At 36.5% G+C, this 20355-nt stretch overlaps 1 protein-coding gene across 1 annotated transcript in view; it reads left to right on the top strand.

The window, feature by feature from the left end:
• The first annotated feature begins 1013 nt into the window (after positions 1–1013).
• LOC124131378 overlaps positions 1014–20355 on the top strand; it is a 54328-nt gene continuing 34986 nt past the window's right edge. Inside the window, exons 1-2 of the mRNA XM_046494618.2 lie at positions 1014–2300; positions 18894–19112. Coding sequence (XP_046350574.2) covers positions 1232–2300; positions 18894–19112 — 1288 coding nt within the window. The 5' untranslated portion in view covers positions 1014–1231. The remainder of the gene's footprint in view (positions 2301–18893; positions 19113–20355) is intronic.

A 20355-nucleotide genomic window follows, 5' to 3' on the forward strand; every position in this document is an offset into this window, starting at 1 on the left:
ACGGATGATTATATGTCATTGAATGATGCAATACAAATGTGTGGTTGGATTTCATATCATTTGTTCCTGCAATGTAGTTGGTAAGCGGAATAAATGAAGCATTAAATTATAGTATAAACTAAACCAAAAATATAATTAGGAATAAAGAAGCAAGTTCAACGGTATCATTAAAATGATCCGATAAATAACTTTTATAAGTACACAAGGACTTTTTTATCTTGATATTGCTCGCTAATATATAACGTACATATAATTACTTCATGATATCTGTCCAACACGTGCAGGTCTTAAAAATATAACTTTGATAGCACTGATCACTGTACCCCTCGTGTGCTGGAAATCACTATTTCTGAGGTCGCATGTAATATATAATCCACTGATAAATTCTTCAATTGTACAAGGTCAGTGGAAAGCAAAAGTTTATAAAAATCCCCTGTGTTTATCACGTTTTCGTGCAAGTCGGACAGTAGGACCTTGGGGATTTATGTCCAGATAGCCTGTCTTAAACCAGTGACTGAATCCTCTGCCTACCAGATCCTATGAACATTTAGGCTATGTGCCAAATATAGATTTCTTCCTAATCGCCCCAACACTCATGCAACCATTATATTTTTATAGCTCGGTAACCTTAGTTTTTAAATTTTAATCCTCAGATTTAATCTTGATCACCATTGCTACTGTTCTAAGCTCCAGCTAGAAATTAGATTTGCAGCCTCAGTAATTATATCCTTTACTTTACTGTCCCGTGTGTCAGGATTGCCGCGCTTGCAAAAAGGTATGTTTGGCTTCGGATCACATGTATTTATTTACCGATTAAAGCACTATTGAGAGACAAGCGGCATTTGAAAGCAAGCTTTCCCTTGTGGTCGATACTTCGTCAACACATCGGGTCGTAACGTGCTGCAAACAGAGTGTGTACACCGCACAGGAAGACAACCAATCAATGCGTGAGGGGCTCACGGGCCCTCTTAAAGCAGTTGCTCACCAGAAACATACCATAAGCACAACTGCCGTCGTGAGAGCACCCACGTGCTTCTTCCCCTACTAACACTACTTCGGTTTTGGAAGAGCATCATCATACTCAGAAACTGTTTTCACTTGAGTCTCTCCACTGGACTTACGTCTTGGACTAAAACCGACTTGCGTTCACCAAAGATTAAATATCAGTTGGATATAGTAAACTGGTGTTGTGTCCAAGAACTGAAATTTGGATTTCAATTTTGCTGGAAAGATGAGGTGTGCTGGGGTTGTGGAGTTCTCTAACAGGACACTGTGGACTCTGATTGTCATGTTCATATGTTACTGCACTGTTGATGCCAAACGTGCCGAGTACCCCTGTCCAGGAACGGATGCCATACGCTGGGTAAGAGATCCTAACGATTGCTCTATCTACTACATTTGTCACTACGGGCAGCCATTAGGCATGCCTAGATGTCCTATTGGTCAAATTTGGGGTAATACTGCTAAAAACTGCGTTCCGGAGGGTTCTCGATGGGACGACTGCAATGGCCCGAAATACCAACCAGCGCCAAAGAAATCTGATACAATAGTGATACGTACTCAGCCAACTGATGTGACAACCAAGGAATCGAAATCCGTTACAATGCGTGCTAAAACCACAGAAAGTTATGTAACTCAGTATAACATTCCTGATATGCCCAAGAAGACCAACAAACACGTGACACCCGGTTATACCGTGACAGGAGCCGTACAATTTACTGTTACCATGCCGACGATCACTAAGAAACCCGAAAGGGCTACAAAACGTCCCAGAAAAACATCCCCATTTACCCCAAGTCCTATTAGAAGACGCTTCAAGCCAACATCTACGCCAAAGCTGTTTACAACGAAATCAAACACAAGAAGACCAAATAAACCAAGAAGCAGAGGATCACCATTCACACCCAGACCAACAACCCCCAGAATGATTCTATATACCACTAACGCTCCATTACCAACAAGGAAAATCGTTCGCCCTAGGGGAAGAACAATGAAACCGCAGCGACCCCGATCGACCCGACGATGGTACAGACCAACGACTGCCCGTTCACTGAGACCCACAACTCCACCTACAACACCAAGGATGACAACGACGAAGAGAACTACCATCACCCACCCTCCTACTAAACGTACCCCATTTACTCCATGGCCGACCAGGAAATCCCCACGTAGACGCTACACTACAATAGCCAGAACTCCGACAACACTACCAACCGTGAAAAACACACGTGCATGGCTCAGAACCACCCCAAAACAAGGAGACAAACACAAAGCAAGCAAACTGGAGAAGCTGTTAAAAGGTAGGAATCATTTTCAAATATTTAATAGATCTATTGACTTCATTGACACTTACCTGGGATATTCAGAAGCAAGAGATGCTTTCTATTAACAACTTCCTTTTGCTGTGAGAAGTTAAATATGCTTTTAAATGTTATGCTTATTCAGTGTACCCGCGGGACCTACCTGGTCCCCAATTACCTATCCATGTCATAAATGTCGCTTACAATTGATCGGTGGTTACACTCGCTCACTTGACTGATTGTGTGTATTCAACTGAGTGAGACGTTGCACATAATATCAACCAATTGTTTGTCTTTCCCAGACTATGTACGATTATGTACAGGCTGTCGTGATATACAAAAACAACCAAAAACAAAAAACATAAAAAAGTTCATGATATAGATGTTGTCACCAATAGACGCCATTTCAAAATAGAATCAAGCATATCTTCGAGTTGGGAAATATAACTCCTCCCGTCTTGCAAGTCATCTCCAGTATTGGTAACATTCTGATTGGCGATCACCTTACCTTGAATATACTAGCTGTACGTTAGAAAGAGACTCTGTCTGCATTAAACGAGTTCATTCTTAAAACGAAAACTATAAAGACAAACGGACAATCATCGATTAATATTTCCTTGCGATAGATTAATAAAAAATATTACATTAGTTAAATAATAATGGATAAGTGACAGAGAATCTCTAATGTTAGCACATTTTCGAGGGGCGCATCTGTTTATCTTTTAAATACCGTTGGGGTCGAATTTACAAACTCCGCTTTAAAAAAATGTCAGGTCAATATGCTTGCGAAATTGACTAGATCTGAGTGAAAAACATTTTAACGTTTAGTATTAGTTTCATAATTTGCGATAAGGCATATATTATGTCAAAGATGAGAGCCAGAGTATTTCTGACATGATGCAATCTGCTATTTGTATCCCAATGTTTTACAAAACTTCTTTATATTAATAATGTAAAAAAATGAAACCTGTAAACTTCGATACATTTATAACTTTCGAACTTAAGTACGCATATTTTTCGAAAGAATTGGCATTTGAAAAACGGATATATCCTCAATCTCTCAAGAGACTGCCATGCTCCTACTCCTTTGAGAAACACACATTATGATAGTATGGTAGTTATGTCTATGCCAGTTTTAGGCTAAGTTCTCATTCTTCCCCTTGTTTGTTATTTATTCTTTCTGATTTTAATATTTTGGTTTTGTTTGTTTGCTGTTTAACGCAGCAGTCAGCAATATATTAAAGCTATGTTACATCAGTCTGTTAATAATCAAATCTGAAACAGGCAAACCAGAGACTGTCATCATGAGTTTGGGTAGGACGACATGCAATTAGAAAGGTCACCGAGGTTGACCACCCGATCAAATAGCCGCCTGGTATGACAAGTATGGTTTGCTGGGAACATATTCGAACCTGAATTTCAAACAGTTGACTTGCAGTGTGTTACCTGAACAATATGTTTTCACTGTGTTCACTGTGCCAGTAAAGCTATAACAGAAACTTTACAAGCAGTACTTTTGCTTTTGGCATCAGGATATAAAATAGTTTGTGTGCGTTTCTTATTTTATGCCACAGTAAATGTAATCCCTGCTATAACACAGTTGCCTGTACATAATTGAGTCTGGACAAGATAAACCAATGATATTACGAACAACGCCCCACGCCGTAAGGCCAGGAAGATGCACATATTTATTCTGATCACTCGGTCCATTTAGTCGTCTCATACAACAAACATAACCTAATGGGCTCTTATTCTCTTCTGGAATCCCCACGCTTTGAATAGCGAATATGCATTCCGATCGTTCGAACTTGCTGCAAACATCGTCATCTCGATATCAATATTTCAGCACTAAAAAACGAATTAAGTAATAAAACTTAAATATCAGTTGAAGTTAAAATAACTTACAACACAAGAAATCGTACATGTGTACTCATTCGGTGCATGTTTTTAACTTACACTATGAGCGCTGCATTTCTTAAAATATCATGTTGTTTTTTATCTGAGTAAACCAAAGCACGTCTACTCTGTGTTAATGTACCTAACGAGCCATATAAAAAGTTCAACAATGTCAAATTGATGATTCATTTGATAAACATTAATGTGTCTTTCTAAACTATGCATGTTTGTAATTAATTGACATATGTTTATCAACCAAACAAAGTAGCTGGCATCATACAAAATCAAACAGAGTTTGCAATCGAAAGGAACCCTCTTTGTTTGCAGACGCAATGCCTGTCAGAGTGTTCATAACATCAACATGTGTACATTTGAGCAAATGATATGGTCCCTTCTTGTACGTTTATTTCTTATAAACACACGTGATATGATATTTTAGTCACATGGCCTAACGTGTGTGATCGGGACCGAATGCCTGTGTCAATACTTACAGTAAGGTATACTGCAAATGTTGTCGCTCTAATATGTTTACCGTGCGTGACATACGGCGACGAAGAAGAGCAGAGGGAACCATATGTTGTTCACAAGAATCGCTTTTGGGTCTTATTAAGAATGTGAAATTCGGAAAGTAAAATGTTCACAGGAATAGCTGTAGGGACTTAGTAAGAATATAGAATTAAAGAAAAAATAATTCAAAACTTGCAGATGTTAACACAGCGCATTAATATTTTACTAAAGATGATTGTGAGATCAACGTAATGCGTTTACTAGTTATTCATTTACACAAAATCTCCAAAATGTGAAGTAGATAAAGATGAGATTTGCTGATCTGCGAAGCTATATTATGTGTAACGTCTGTGGGATTTGTCTAAAAGGAGAGTCTCACAAGGCGGATGTTTTTTTGAAGAACTTGAATCAATACCTAACCACTACCTTCCTTGAAAATCTGCCAAGTGTGAGGGATTTTGATTCAAGGTCGCATATTCCCTTCAGCCAATGAGGATGCCCCTCGGCAGAGTGGATTAACCCGACAACTCTAACATGAGCAGAGCATCGATATGGCTGATACAGGGCGCCTTTTTATGATCCTTCTTTTCTAGCACAATTTAAAAGCTGTTTGTCTTGTTAAAGTCACCACATCACCCCATATGATTCACGATTAATGTGTCCTTTATATGAGTTCATACATTCTGTTTGGTGCACAAATAAAAATAAACACAAAAATGAATATCATGTCATATTCAATGAAACGTTTTGAAATACTGCTGCAAAACTGCATTTTCCATTGAGTGGCATTGAGATTAACCTTCGTAAGATACGTGACCGACAGTTATGGTTCTACGCATACGAAATGACAATGTCATTTGTAACAGACGTAATTGTACGGTGATTGCTATTATCAACATGAATAAATCATAATTATAAACAGATGAACGGACAAACATGTGTAAATTGTACACACACAGACTGAGAGTGAAATGTCGATAATTTGGAGTATATCACTCTGACTTAAGTTTTCACTCGGAAACATTTCTTTCATACGAAATATAAGAAACGACGCCAACATTGGAGTTTCATTGTAATGGAATACCCAGTGCATTTAGCCGTGCATTTACAAAGAGCGTTACGAAAGTAAGTGGCAACAACCTATTTCGGAAACCAAAGAATATCTTTAAAACTGTGAACCATGTAAGTTTAATGGTAAAAGTTATAATGTAGAATGTTTAAGGTTTTTCTTTTTAGTGATTATTTTGTTATAGAATGTCGATTTCAGTGCTAGATATCAGGAACGATAGTAATGCTTTTACATATTAAAAGACTTAACAGCACAAAAGTGATACTGTCTTTAAACAATATAAAAGGAACCAGAATAGATGAAGCAAAACCATATTTATTAGGAAGTATAAAACATCTTTACTGAAAACCGAAACCAGAAATTTGTAGTTTTACAGCATATGTGACATGATAATCAATGCACCAAATATACTAAATGAAATGTTAAGTGCTATTTTCACAAATTTAATGTATTTTCCAATGTCTATATTTAAAACGTAGTTGAGTTGGCGATAGAAATACCATATAAAGTGACACATGTTCCATAATAAACTACAGGACGCCTAAACAATTTTACCTGTTATTTTCAAGGCCAAAGGATTGAAATTATTGTACAGATCGAGGCATTATGAAAATGTTTATGTTTTCTAATAGCGAGTACTTAATCCAGAATGAATCTATAAAGAATGTATCACGTTACTAGAAATAGTGCTCATGTATGTGCCAACACGCTATCGGGGGCCAGAGTCAACAGCTACTGCTTCAGCTTGGAGCTTCTTTGAAGAGAGAGAAGATGCCAGCAGTCGCTAAGAAGCAAACAATAAGATACCATCATAGGATGAGGAACTTTTTATCTGATCTTGAAACATTTCTGATTTTTATAATTTGAATGTTATCATTTCTGCTGAAATATCTGCTGGGCTCAAGCACCAATAGGGGTGATGTTCTTGCCAAAACTGTATTTTTGCATCCTAGTAGTGGCTGAATCATATCTTGTTTTCTTTATGATGAATATTTGTCATCCATGTTTTAATCTCCATATCCGGTAATACAAAAGGGTTTTCATGTGAAATAGTTGTGTAAATACAATATTTATTTTAAGAAGCCGAATTGCATGCGTATGTGTTGAAGGAAACATTATGCAATCGTAGTGATTGTAAACACTTGCAAAAAGGTAGAAAGAAGTTGAGAGATGCATGAAATTTGCAATGTTTATTTGTCTTTACAGGTTAGCGAGAACACCTTTGTAAACGTGTAAAAAAATCAACAATACTCATCAGTACATAATGACATAAATGACGATAGTTACACTTCGAAGTTCGTCAAGAAAGACTCTGAAACAATATAAGCAACCTCGAATTTTCATGTTTATATTGACCACAGTGAGAACGTATAACATTTATTATTATACTATTCCTTTCAAGAACGAATACATGACACTATTTTCATCCCTAAATCATGCTTATTAAAAACTTCCCAATACTTACTCCAATAAACAACAATCGATCCCTTCGATATCGAAAACAACAACACATGGATCTATTAATTATTATTTTATATACGTTTCCATCTATCCTTTAAGAGTGCCAGAATCGTTGGTCCGTGTTCCGGATTTGCCCTGACAATGGTTTATTGTTTGTCGGTACCATAGCCGAACACGTTGGTTCGACCAAAGTGGTAAGTGTCGAAGACATATGTCAATGTGGACGTTTCTCCCACACTGAGCTGACGCACCGCGATACGACGGAAATAATGTCCACACACCTATCCACTCACTGTTTCCATCTTGAAGGACACATGGTTGGCCACGCTGTACAGACGTGCGTGCTAAGATCCTCTGATCGTGGGGTTCAAATCCTATAAATCACCCATTCTGATATGATCCCTGGTTTGTCAGCATTATATCATGAGTTTTACCTACACTGTCTCGCCCCCCCCCCCCCATACACACACACAAAGAAAAGAAAGAAAATAAAACAACCTACACGACTGTTGAAAGCGGCGTTTCACCAAACTCACCAACTAGAAAACCTAAATGAAAACCTAAATGAAAACCTAAATGAAAACCTTAGACATGTTAATTGACGAATATCATGTTCTGATGTTCTGGTTGTAATTGCATTATTGTTTACGGCATACAACACAATCATGAGTAGGTTTGTAAAATCAGTAATGAAGAAAACCTAGTCCCAATGGATGAATGTTTAATGTTTATTAACCATATTTATTATGACACGTCATAATGAATTGCCTAAATATTTAACTGTGGGGTCAACTAGTTTGATTGATTAATGAAAACATCAAATATTTGGATGAGATTTGAACTTCCTGTGGAGCAATGAGATTGATTAAGTTGAACCCGTCTTTCTCTCATTGTCAACATCATCCATTGACCAATCAATCTAGTTGTTGTTGGACTTTACACAACGTCTTGGCTCAGTCATTTAGCAGTTTCAGTCCACACATCGCGGGTTAAACACTGACCACGGCTAATGTTTGGGTGCTCGTATTATCATTTACCCCGTGTGATCAATGCCAAACTCACGTGTCTATCTTCAAGCCTGATTCGTTCAGTTTCCCGAGAGTGGGGAATTTCACGACAAACAGCTCATCGCACAGATTTAAGGTATTCCTATGGATTAGGATTTAAGTGAGCAACTAAGAAGATATCAATCTCGTCCTGCTTGTTTGAATAACTTTGATCAAGGTCAAGGGGCATACCTTCGCCCCTAAGCTAGCAGTTTCCTCATGAAAAGATAAATATTCTCAGTATTTGGACGATATCAATAAATTGCTTGCGTAGTTTTGTTGCAAAAATAAACCAAACTTTTCAAAGGAGACTTTTAAAAATGGCCAGGCGCTAGATGACGGCTGGTGTCAAATTCTTGAAGAATGTGGAATGTTCCACAATCATATTTGGGGATTGAAAGTTTGATTTAGACGGAGCGACACAAATAGAGAAAGAAGGCAACATTTTCTGCTATCAATTCCATTATTAAGCATCACTTACATGCATATAACAAAGTGTTATAGAAAGTTATGATATTAGTTATCATATTAATAGAGTGTAGATTATCACGGTTAAAAATACTTCAAGTCTTAATTTAGAACTTGACGATTTCAGTTTCTGGGGCGGTTGGGTAGCCTGGTGGTAAAAGCGTTCGATCGTCACGCCGAAGACCCGGGTTCGATTCCCGACATGGGTACAATAGGTGAAGCCCATTTCTGGTGTCCCCCACCGTGATATTGCTGGAATATTACTAAAAGCGGTGTAAAACCATACTCACTTACTCACTCAATTGTTTCTCCTAAACCTACATACCTAAGGCACATTTATGATAATTTTAGCCTGCGTTCAACCTCATGTACATAGAAGATAGTTAGCTTTCTTGTCAAATAACATGTTTATCTCATCGAGTCACCTGACAAAACTGATATCTGTGTGAGTGCCGCAATAATTAAAACATGAAGAAATTGTACGAAGACATAGTGTAGCCATTTGCTTTTTTGTGAAGCATGTAGTCAAACCAAACACTCTTTATAATAATATTGTTTAATCCTACAATACCTACCATGATAATACATGTACGTGTTTTAATACCTTTCGTGTGAATCATCGTATATTTATCGTAAACCATTTGGTTATGTTTTGAATATACTGATGGAAACGATTAAAGGAACAATGAAAAATATAGGGAATTGAGTTCAGTACATTTGAAATAGCGCGCATACAAATTCAACACATGTTGGAATCAAATATTTTTGTATGCATTGTTTCCAGCGCATTTTTGGTAGACAAGGCTGGGAACCCGTGATAGCATATCATTTTACGAAGTTCCCCTTGTTCATTTCAGTATACATTCCAGTTATATTTTGCCACACACGTATATGCATGTATGTTAAACATGCTATGTACATCCAGTGTACATTAGTTAACCATCGTTTACCAGCACGGTAAATACAGGTATATAATTTCTTCATGGCATTCCAATCTGTCTGAGTACAGGATTACACGCCTTCCATGGACGTAATACTTTAGACACTGTTTAGCTTGCACGTAACTACCTGATCTAAGCATGGTACATTTGCTGTGCAAGTTGCGGCTTAAGTATGGCATACTTTCCTTGTAAGTTCATGAATTAAGAGTTGCAAGCATTCAACCTCTTGGCATTTATGGTATAATGGGTAAACAGCGTGGCGCACGGCGTTGTGTCGTACACCGATGTTGTGAATCATTCCTCGTGAAACAGTTCACTGAATTGTCTGATCCAGACTCGACTGTTTACTGGTAGCCGTCGTCAGGAGTATTGCTATTGCGGCGTTTGGGAACAAACACTTACTTTTCTGGGGAAGTTGTGTGAGTGGCGGATGCTACCGGTAGAGCAGAACATCACTAGGCAGCATCACCAATTTTCAGTGATCAATTCTTATAGTTTTCATCACTATTATTGCCTTTTACGCCGAATGTAATCAGTTTCCGCAGATGTAAGACTAGCGTGATCTCCTACAGTTTTCGTTTGCGAAACCAGTGTTAAAATTGTTTGATCTTCGATAAAAGAATACACTAAAACACAGAACTTCCATTCTATGGTTACTCAGAAACATTGTTTGGATTTGATAAATATGAAAAACAAGACCTTCTCATTTTGATTCTATTTGATACTGACGTGAAGAAATGACATCTGTTTTTGGATGTGACGAGTTACTCAAACATATTAGGATGTGTGTCACAAACAGCAATGGAACGGTTTTAGTTCTAACACTGACTTTAAACTATTGGCCATAACAAAGTGGACTAGGCAACGTAGTACATTGTTTGAGTAGTAAATTGCAAGTGTATTTGGTCTTTTGAGGCCGTTTGGATCTTAGTGACAGCCAGTTGAATGTGAAAGGGGTCCAAATGGACACAGAAAGGGAAAAGTACGAGTACCGGGCGGTCATCAAGTTTTTGACTTTAGAGAAAAGTACTGCCCAAGAAATTCATGACCGCATGTCACAAGTGTATGGGGATAAGTGCCTTAGCTATTCCACTGTTAAACGTTGGGCAGCTATGTTTAAGGCTGGGAGAACAAGCCTTGATGATGACCTTAGGTCTTGACGTCCCTCAACTACCATCAATGAAGATTCAATCAAGGGGATAGAAAGACTTATACTGTCAGATAGACGTAGTACCATTGCCGAACTTGAGGAAGACACAGGTCTAAACCATGGATCCAAGAAACTATAATCCATGAACATTTACAGATGAATACTCTTTGGGTGCCAAAGTTTTTAAATTCTAAACTTGAGATTAAAAAGAACTGACATTTCCAGAGAAAATTTGGTGCAAATTGAGAAGGATTTCGTCAAATGAAAATAGAGATTAGTAACGGATGATGAAACATAGCTCTACCATAATGATCCCGAGTAATAACCTCAATCCATGGAATGGCACGATTCCACTTCTCCGGCCCCAAAGAATTTCAAGTCTTCAAGATCGTTATGACGACAACGATGACCTCAAAGCTTTTCAGGGTGGCTTCAGAAAACTTTTTCCTGACTGGAATTGAAAAGCTTCACTATCGATATGAGAAATGTATTGAAAAGCATAGAAATTATGTTGAACAATAAAATTAAAACTCTGTTACATTTGCTGGGTTTGTTGTTAGGCTTAGAACTTATTGACCAGCCCTCGTATCTATATTATAAGCCATGTGTCAGTAGATTTGATTTTTAATTCTGATTCATTTGGTAATTTCAGCTTCTTGTGGGTTTCAACTAGCGACACATCCGTTATTAGCAAATGTCAAACAGTGGACTTACTTCAGTATCCACAGTTTGTAAAGAACAGTACACTCCCATTATCAAAGCTACCCAGTTTACAAAAATAAAATTCCATGTGTAACTTACATGGGCGTAGTAATGTTCCGTGGGAGAAAATGCATTGTTCTGATACAGTAAGTGATCCTTAAATTCTATGTTCAACAATGGTCATTGACTCTTTGACTTCAGCCATTAGAACTATATGCGGTTAAGCCTCTAACTGGACTTGTCCAGTGATCACTTGAAACCAGTTTGTTGACCATCCATCAAGGGCTTTACAAAGCGTCACACCTATATTTCCTTCAAGTATTCGGGCCACACAAGATTACACCATTCCACAAAATCCTCAGCGTTATTAGTTGTGTACATGAACCATTGTTACAGATATGAATGTAAATAGTTAATCATGAATCATAAGGCGCTATGTCAATACTGGTCTTGCTGTTTACTTACACTACAACAATGTGTTATTATGATATCGTCGCGCTCTCTTAACCCCAATCGAGATGTCAAACCAGAGAAATATTTACACAAACTAGGGCAATATATTTGACAACCTCATTATATTGTATTTACTGTGATTGAACAATCATGCATTTATTTGAACTTATATTATTGGTGGAAAGGTAATAATTAAATGCATATTGATCTATTGATTAAGAGATCCCAGTTCCCCACATATCAGCATGTTATGAATTATTATTTTAACTTTAGAATAGTCTATTTTGAGTTTTGTTTGCTGTTATTTCTGGTATGTGGCTCGAAAACAGAATATGAGCAAGTACTTTAACATTCGAACTAGCATAACCATTTGCATGCACTAAGGTAACGATGAATTATGCAATACCAAACTAAAACAGAATAAGTTTGAGATAAAACATAGCATAAGTCATGTGGTTGTTTGATAGCTCTAGCCAGGCCTGTTTAACATTAACTGATAATCCTGAAAGCCTTATGTGATCCTATACGGTAACAATCTTCGACAGTAAAGAACGTGTAACCAATTAACATTTCGACAATGTAAATACCTCGGAATCTAAGTTGATCCCTTTGATCCTAATATGTTTACATGCTAATCAGCGTCGTTAAGCACTGAGGATAAACGATGACATTCAAACCTTTGAAGAACAAGTCAGAGAAACTACCTTTGTTTACCATCCAAGTTTTTTTTGTCACACCAGAAAACTTTGAACCACTTATCAAAATTCGATGATAAAGAATGTTGTATCCCAAGCAGTCATATTGAGCTCAGAACACATGTACAGACATATAGATGGGTCGATTCGTTAATATAAATAACCCCTCAACAATCTACGCCTGTGTACTTGTTTTTACGTTTGCAGTACCACCTTTTATTCGATGACTATCAGTTGGGCTTTGTGCAATTATCTGAGTTGTTACATCAAAATTTAGATTGCCCTGAATCATGTTTGATTGTAAGACACGTTAGGGTTGTCTCCTGAATCAGGAAAAAACGCTATCGTCACACGGTAGTTCAGCTGAAGAACAAACACTTTTTTCGAAACCCGCTCATGACAAAAAGTAATGCAAACACGTCATCGCGGTTATACAAATTCCAGGGCCCATGTCTATGTGTAGACGAAACAACGTGGCACATTTCCTTTACGTCCCACGTGGTGATGAACAACCAGGATTTACGAGCTTTAGTTTTTATGTACGTGATAAATCCTTCGTGAAAATCGTACCTTCGATACACCAGCAGGATAAGATTTTCGGTACTTGAAGGTTTGGTAAAACATTTTGATAATTGAAGCAGACTATCCAAGCAAGTGAAATACCGTATAAAATCACAGGTAGATATTTGGTGGCCTCAATCAATTTGTATTTGTCACGAAAAATAGCATCACGTAGAGAGTAGTATAAAAATTGATTCAATATATATCGTCAGCGCAAGAGATTATCCGACTATACCGATTTCAAACTAGCGGAGAAAGTGATATGAATGGATCACTGATATCAGTGATGACGTCAGGTGTTGGCCCCAACGTGGCACACACTCACACAATAAATTTATCTTTGGGACATGGGAATTCAACCAAAGTAATTTGCTTCTCTTGTTGTTGTATGAGTTTCTCTTACTGTAAACAAGTATACATTTTTAGCTTTTCTGTGATCTTTAATTTTGGTGAATTACAACATTACAATATAATATAAGATAAGAGAAATATATCAGAAAAGTAATTTCAACCACAATCGCGACACTATGATTCTAAATCAGCACATTGTTGATACATGAGTAATGGAAAATGTAGTCATTATACGGACAAATGAAATATTTAACAAGTATTGACAGATTATTTCAGTAAGACATTTAGTTTATACTGACAGGTTAGTTATTTTAACAGCTATTGGCAGATGATTAGAGTAAGACAAGTCAACTATTTAACACCTATTTACAGGTGATTGGTGTAAGGCATTAATTATACTGACAAGTGAACTATTTAACAACTATTGGCAGATGATTAGAGTAAGCACTCATATGATGGAATAATGACATTATCACATCCAACAATTTAAAAATTTTTTTTTTTTTTTTTTTCAATCATTCATATTTTTACCAAAGTTTTAACCCGAAAAAGGGTCGTGTGTATGCCTTTACACCAAAAACAAATGATATCCGTTGTATTTTAAGGTCAGATTTCTGCAAATCTGTTTGGCAATAAAGAAGTTATTATCGTATATGTTTAAACATATTCGTAGCTAAATTGTGCTTTTTCCTTTCCTTTCTCTACGATAAATCACATATTCATAAGACAATTCTAATCCAGACTGTATCATATATATAACTATATCATAACCACGTGTTTATGAATTACTATCAAACAGTGATGATACCAGGTGTTTGTGGGGTTATGGGCCGGGAAGCCAAATCTGAATTTCAGATAGTCCCGATAGTGCCAAACTCATAAATTGGGAGATTCTGCTGTTGGTACCGGGAGTACCGAATTGACGGATTACCCGTGAGGGCGCTGAACCGCGAAAGCGTACCGTTTAATTATATAAACGAGGCATACCGAAATACATTAGAAGAAATACACTTTATTATATAAACGAGTTATTGACTGTTTTTGCAGTTGTAGCTGATGTGTCTACTCACGATGTTATTGTATTTACATATAAAGCTAAAGAAGATAAAATCTTTTAAAGAGTTATTGACTGTGTTTACAGTTTGCAGTTGCAGATAAAGGGCTTGTTTTAGAAGATCAATGTTAGTGTATCCACTCCTACCAAATAAAACAGAAGCTACATATGTGCGGGAATTCGAATATTTGCGTGAGAAGGCACATGACCTGAACTTAGACTTCACATGTAAGGTTGTTGAACATGATTTCGAGTTGTCTGCCCACAATGTCGTCCGGAGCGTGTTTCCACTAACCACAGTCGTCAGAGGGTGTATCTTTCACTCCATCATAATTCGAGAGACCATTTGATGGAACATTGATTGATTATTATGAATATGTACATTTGTAAACCTTTATACATTTTAACTTAAAATGCATTAATTAAACAATAATCAAGACTGAACATTAATATGAACATGTACATTTTAAACAGTCATTGATTTAAATGCATTAATACGGTAATGAAATTGATGAGCGGTACTCCTTTGTTTTCGTTTTATTTGCCTGGTACCGTGAGTGCCAAATCCCGTGTCAATGAACCATGTTCGAGTCCTTTCTGGTCCCGGGAACGCAAAGAGAATTTTCCTCCGAAATATCAAATTTGCAACTACCGGACCGAAGCATATGTCATGAAATGAGTTCCCCTTTGATTCAGCTGGCGGGAGAGTATACACCATGGTCTGGTCTAGTCAGTTTAGTTGTTACAGTTTGTATTTTTCAATTGTATAATCGATAACTGCCAGATTGATATACATGGTTTAAGTACAGTAAACAGACATACACAACATGACAGAAATCAAACTTGCTAGCACTGTGACATTACCCAGGTGTTGTCCACTAATGACATGGTTGTGTCCCCAATGAGCAATATGCCATTCCTCTACTGTAGAGAAACACTGCGACAGGTATCCCTCCACCAGAAGGGGATACGTCACCAACATAATAATCTGTGTAATCTTTCATGTATATACCGATTAAGATAAGAATATATTCAAACAACCATGGTTATGTAATTTTCAAGGAAAGCTAAATTAAATAACACCTTATTGGTAAAACATAACGCTTACGGAATAATATAACTCAAAATCTATATTTTGATTACATTAACTAATAACTATCTAAACTGTTTACATATATATATTGTAGAGTGTGTGTCATAGACGTTCTATTTTGTGAATTTACAGAGTGAGTATATTAATTGGAATTCAAACATTATTTGTTATATATTGCCTTGACATTTGACGTGAAAGTTGAATATTGACTTTATAACAGGACTTTGATATCAACTGTTTGAGTGATGCATGTATGTTGCAGCCTACGTCACCTTGGATCTATAAATATAAGCAAATATCCATCACCATAGTCCATTTTACGATTACGAATACATATCATAAGCATGTGTTTATGAAGCATTATCAATTCAATTCAATTCAATTTCTTTATTAACTCAAACCACCAGCCGGTGGTATACGAGCATCATAATAACATACATATATACAATGTGATCAAATGGCAACAGTGGTTTACCTCAGTACAGAGAGTATTATTTTTATAAATTTAGATATTTTTTTAAGATTGTAAGTTCTCATAGTTGACATCAAAAGCTTAAAGGAAATAATGTTTGACCAGTTTAGATATCTATTCATTCTTTATTTTCACATACTGAAGAGGCCACAGGCCTACAGTACAATTTGAAGAATATACAATTTTATACAATTTATGTACATATCTCACCAAATCACCTCACGTCATTCCACCTCGCATCTCAACGCAGTCACATAATTTCACACATACAGTACAATACCATACACTGTAATTTCATAATTTCTATTTTACCATATCACAACTTGTTATATCATACAACATATTCTATAACATCATATCATATTGTATCATTATTATAAGATCATACTATATAGTATTATTTCATATACCATTATCATATCATAACATACCATACATACCATCGTACATATCATAGATATCTATTATCAATTAATGTTTTTCTGTGCTGGTAAAAATATTCACATCCAAAGAGGTAATGGAACTCGTCGGCTATGGCTGGGGAGGTACAAACCTTACATTTGCTATATTTGCGTGGTTTCTGGTGATAAGAGAAGATATTGTTCAAATTTGAAATTAGTTTTGTAAATTCTAAAGTTGCAAGTATTGGACCTTGTAGTTAAATCCATTTTCCATTTTTGAATAAATTGATCTTTTAAAATGTTTTCAATTTTTGAGGCTAACCAGCCGTGACTTACAGAATCCGGTTGATTAAAAACTACAGAAATACCACCCCTGTTTAATAAGCTCTTAATGGACTGCATCCAGTTGTTTCTATTGTTATTAGTATTATGTATAGAATTTATGTATTTCAGTATTAGGGTAGAAAAAAATTGTAACAGGTCGATTATTACTTATATGTTTGTGCCAAAACGAAATCATTCTCTTATATATGATTATGCTTATTGGAAATCTCCCCAATTCACCATACAACATATAATCTGGTGTTCAGTTTCTAAGATTGAAGTAATGATGATGAAACCAGGTTTTCGAGAAAGGGGGAGCGTATCCATCCCCACCGGTGGCACCCTTCAAAAACACACTAACGGCATGCTATAACATCATGGTTATAAAGTTAGGACGTATTGTTTGTGAGACTTGGGTTAAAGAGCACTTCGAACAATATTTCAGCGTGTATCCTTGATGTTCCTTGTAAGTAAGCTACTTCACTTTTAAATATGAATAACACATCTACATGTATAATATAATTAAAACAATCAATCGAAAACGCCTAACAGGTGCTTCATGAATAAACAGTGTATGCACGTCATGTACATTCAGCAACACACTATGTGCTGAACTTGACGTTCTTCCCCTTCAACATATGAAGGTATTTGATCAAAACAAGCATTAAAATAGATGATATATTCAATCTGAACTTCAGTAAAAAAGTATACGTGGCTATTCTAATTTGCTGAACTAATCATACCTGTACGTGAACACATATGATTCTAATTTTCCCATTATAATAATCGAAAACCTTTCAGAATTTATAGTGGGTTTGTCATATGTGTGAAACCTTGTGGTTGGTTATAACTAGTTTCAGCCTCAGTCACTCCAATTAAACCAAACGGAGTCAGGTTGATAGATAAATAGATAGATAGCTAGATAGATAGCTAGATAGATAGCTAGATAGATAGCTAGATAGCTAGATAGATAGATAGATAGATAGATAGATTTAGGTTGATTGTATTAATGAACAATAACAAATATGAATGACAAATAGTATTACGTAACGTCTCTTGTATCGTCATTGATGATAAAACGCCGCGTCATTATGGCAAATGTACCTAAATATAGACTTTGCGAGTGTCTACATATATTTGAAAAGCTATTAAAGGCATTGTTTACAAATGATAAAAAAATGACATATATTGCTGACGAGCCATTTGCATTAGCCATTATATGTCTAGGTACGGATAGGTATCCTGAGCAGCCAATCCCAAAAGTCCGCTTATTCAGCTATTACTGTTGGGGACGTCAGTGTATACTATGTTCTAAATACAAAAAGGACAGCGGTGAATATTGGTGAAACTTACTTAAAATCAGTGATGACAACGGGTGTTTGAGAAAAGAATAAGCATATAATAAAACCATTATCCATAGTCATGGTTCGTTTGTCCGTCCACGTCGGCGGTTGACACCTCCTCTATAGATGATGTCACGAAATTAAGAAAAGCACTAATCTACGCTGACCAAGTAAGCATCGCACAAAACAATCACGAATAAAATGACAGGGAAGACTTACAGAAGAGCATCCACGAATGTCTGTGTTAATGCCATGTAGTTTGATAGTTATGTGTTTGTTTGTTTTGTTTTTCTCCCATTTGTACACATAAAATATATTGTATATGTCCCATATGTACATTTGTTGATCTTGTATATACCCCTTATGCACACCTGTATATATCCCATGTGTACATCTGTACATCTTGTACATCTGAGGGTGTCGTAGAATCAGTCATACTGATGTTACAACAAATGGATCACTATTGTGAAAGGATTAATTTAAGAATAAATATACAGTTCCTTACATCTTCCGAAATAAGGCAAATTCCGTTCCCATTTTCACGATGATGAATCCATTAAAGAATGCAGAGACTTTCACGTTCACAAAGGCATTATTATCTTTCAGGACACCCCTGCAGAACAAACCACGGCAAGCTGATTCCCCACCCCAAGAACTGCCACTGGTACTTCAACTGCACGGAGACAGCTCTCATCCCTAAATGGAGGCATGGTGAACCCTTTGTTGCCGAATGTCGTTACCCACAACTCTTTGACGTCAATATCAACAGATGTAGAGAATTCATCAATGTCGGGTGCGGATACAAGTTCGAGCCTGTCGATCCATGTGAGTATCGGTTAAAACGTTTGCCGTCAACAAATGATACAGCTTTCCCAGCATTGTCCTTAACGACAAACTAGCGTTATATAAATGCATGTATAACTCCTTTAACTCTAAAATATGTTATGATTTACTCACCAGTTTGTCAATCAGACGTTTGTGTTAAATGTTCCTAAAAAAAAACAATCTCTAAATCATAAAACACAACTGAAATTGTAGGAATTTGTTTCTTCTTGTAGAATGATTGATATGTGACTTCATGCATATTTCCTTGCAATAAAGCACAAGGATAGAAAAAAAACCAGGGAAACGTTTCACAATTTCTTCTTTGTGGCACATCAAAATCAATCAGCCTGTTTATGTTTTGAGTGTAAACATCCGGTGTGCAAGCCAGCACTCGAGCATTACATCATGCAGAATAAGCGTGTTTCTCGTTTGTGCTAATCACACATTCAATAAGTCTTCGATGTCACTCTGAAGCTCTAGCCTTTTGAAAATACTTTAAAAACACAGAATTTACAGTCGGTCATTTCTATGGTTAACGTATTTGTAAACCTTAGTTCAATATTTACCACCTTCACAATTGAATCCCGGCGGAGATATAATGCAAACTAAATGTAGGTGGTGTGCTGCAATGTTTGGCGACAGAGAAACGTATCGGTGTCTAATTTCCTGAAGGGTTTAAGTAAACGACTATGTTAGTCAGTTTTACAATGCTACTTAAAATCACGGCGAAACGGATATTTCTAATCGAGTACATGATTACATACTTATTTGACTTGTCTACACCACTGGAAACGCATTGCAACGCCCCGTATTATATATATACGTCGAAAAAAGCAACTCACCCACATTTTGTCTCTGTTTGTAATATTCTCAAATGTTATTCGAGATGAATACTAGTAGGTGGTAGTAGCAATGAATGTCAAACTGATAGGAACTGTTGGATGGACCGCTGATGGGAATAGTTAAAGTGAGAAATCGTACAAAGATAATATAAACATTTACTTCATATGAACTAATGAACTCATTACATGTAGAATGCAGTGTACAAAATAATACAACTATATCATGACAAAAATATAAGTTTGATAGCGCAAAACATATGGGAAATATATTTTTGGTTCAAATTAAAAAGTTTACACTAAACATAAATGATCTATAGTTTATGGTAGGCATTATATTCGGAAAGTGATAGGCAATGTGACGACGAGGTTTTTGTATACTAAGAAATGGTTCTCAGTCAATG

The sequence above is a fragment of the Haliotis rufescens genome, unplaced genomic scaffold (genome assembly GCF_023055435.1).
Source record: "Haliotis rufescens isolate VD_foot unplaced genomic scaffold, xgHalRufe1.0.p SCAF_1, whole genome shotgun sequence".
NCBI classification, from domain to species: Eukaryota; Metazoa; Mollusca; class Gastropoda; order Lepetellida; family Haliotidae; genus Haliotis; species Haliotis rufescens.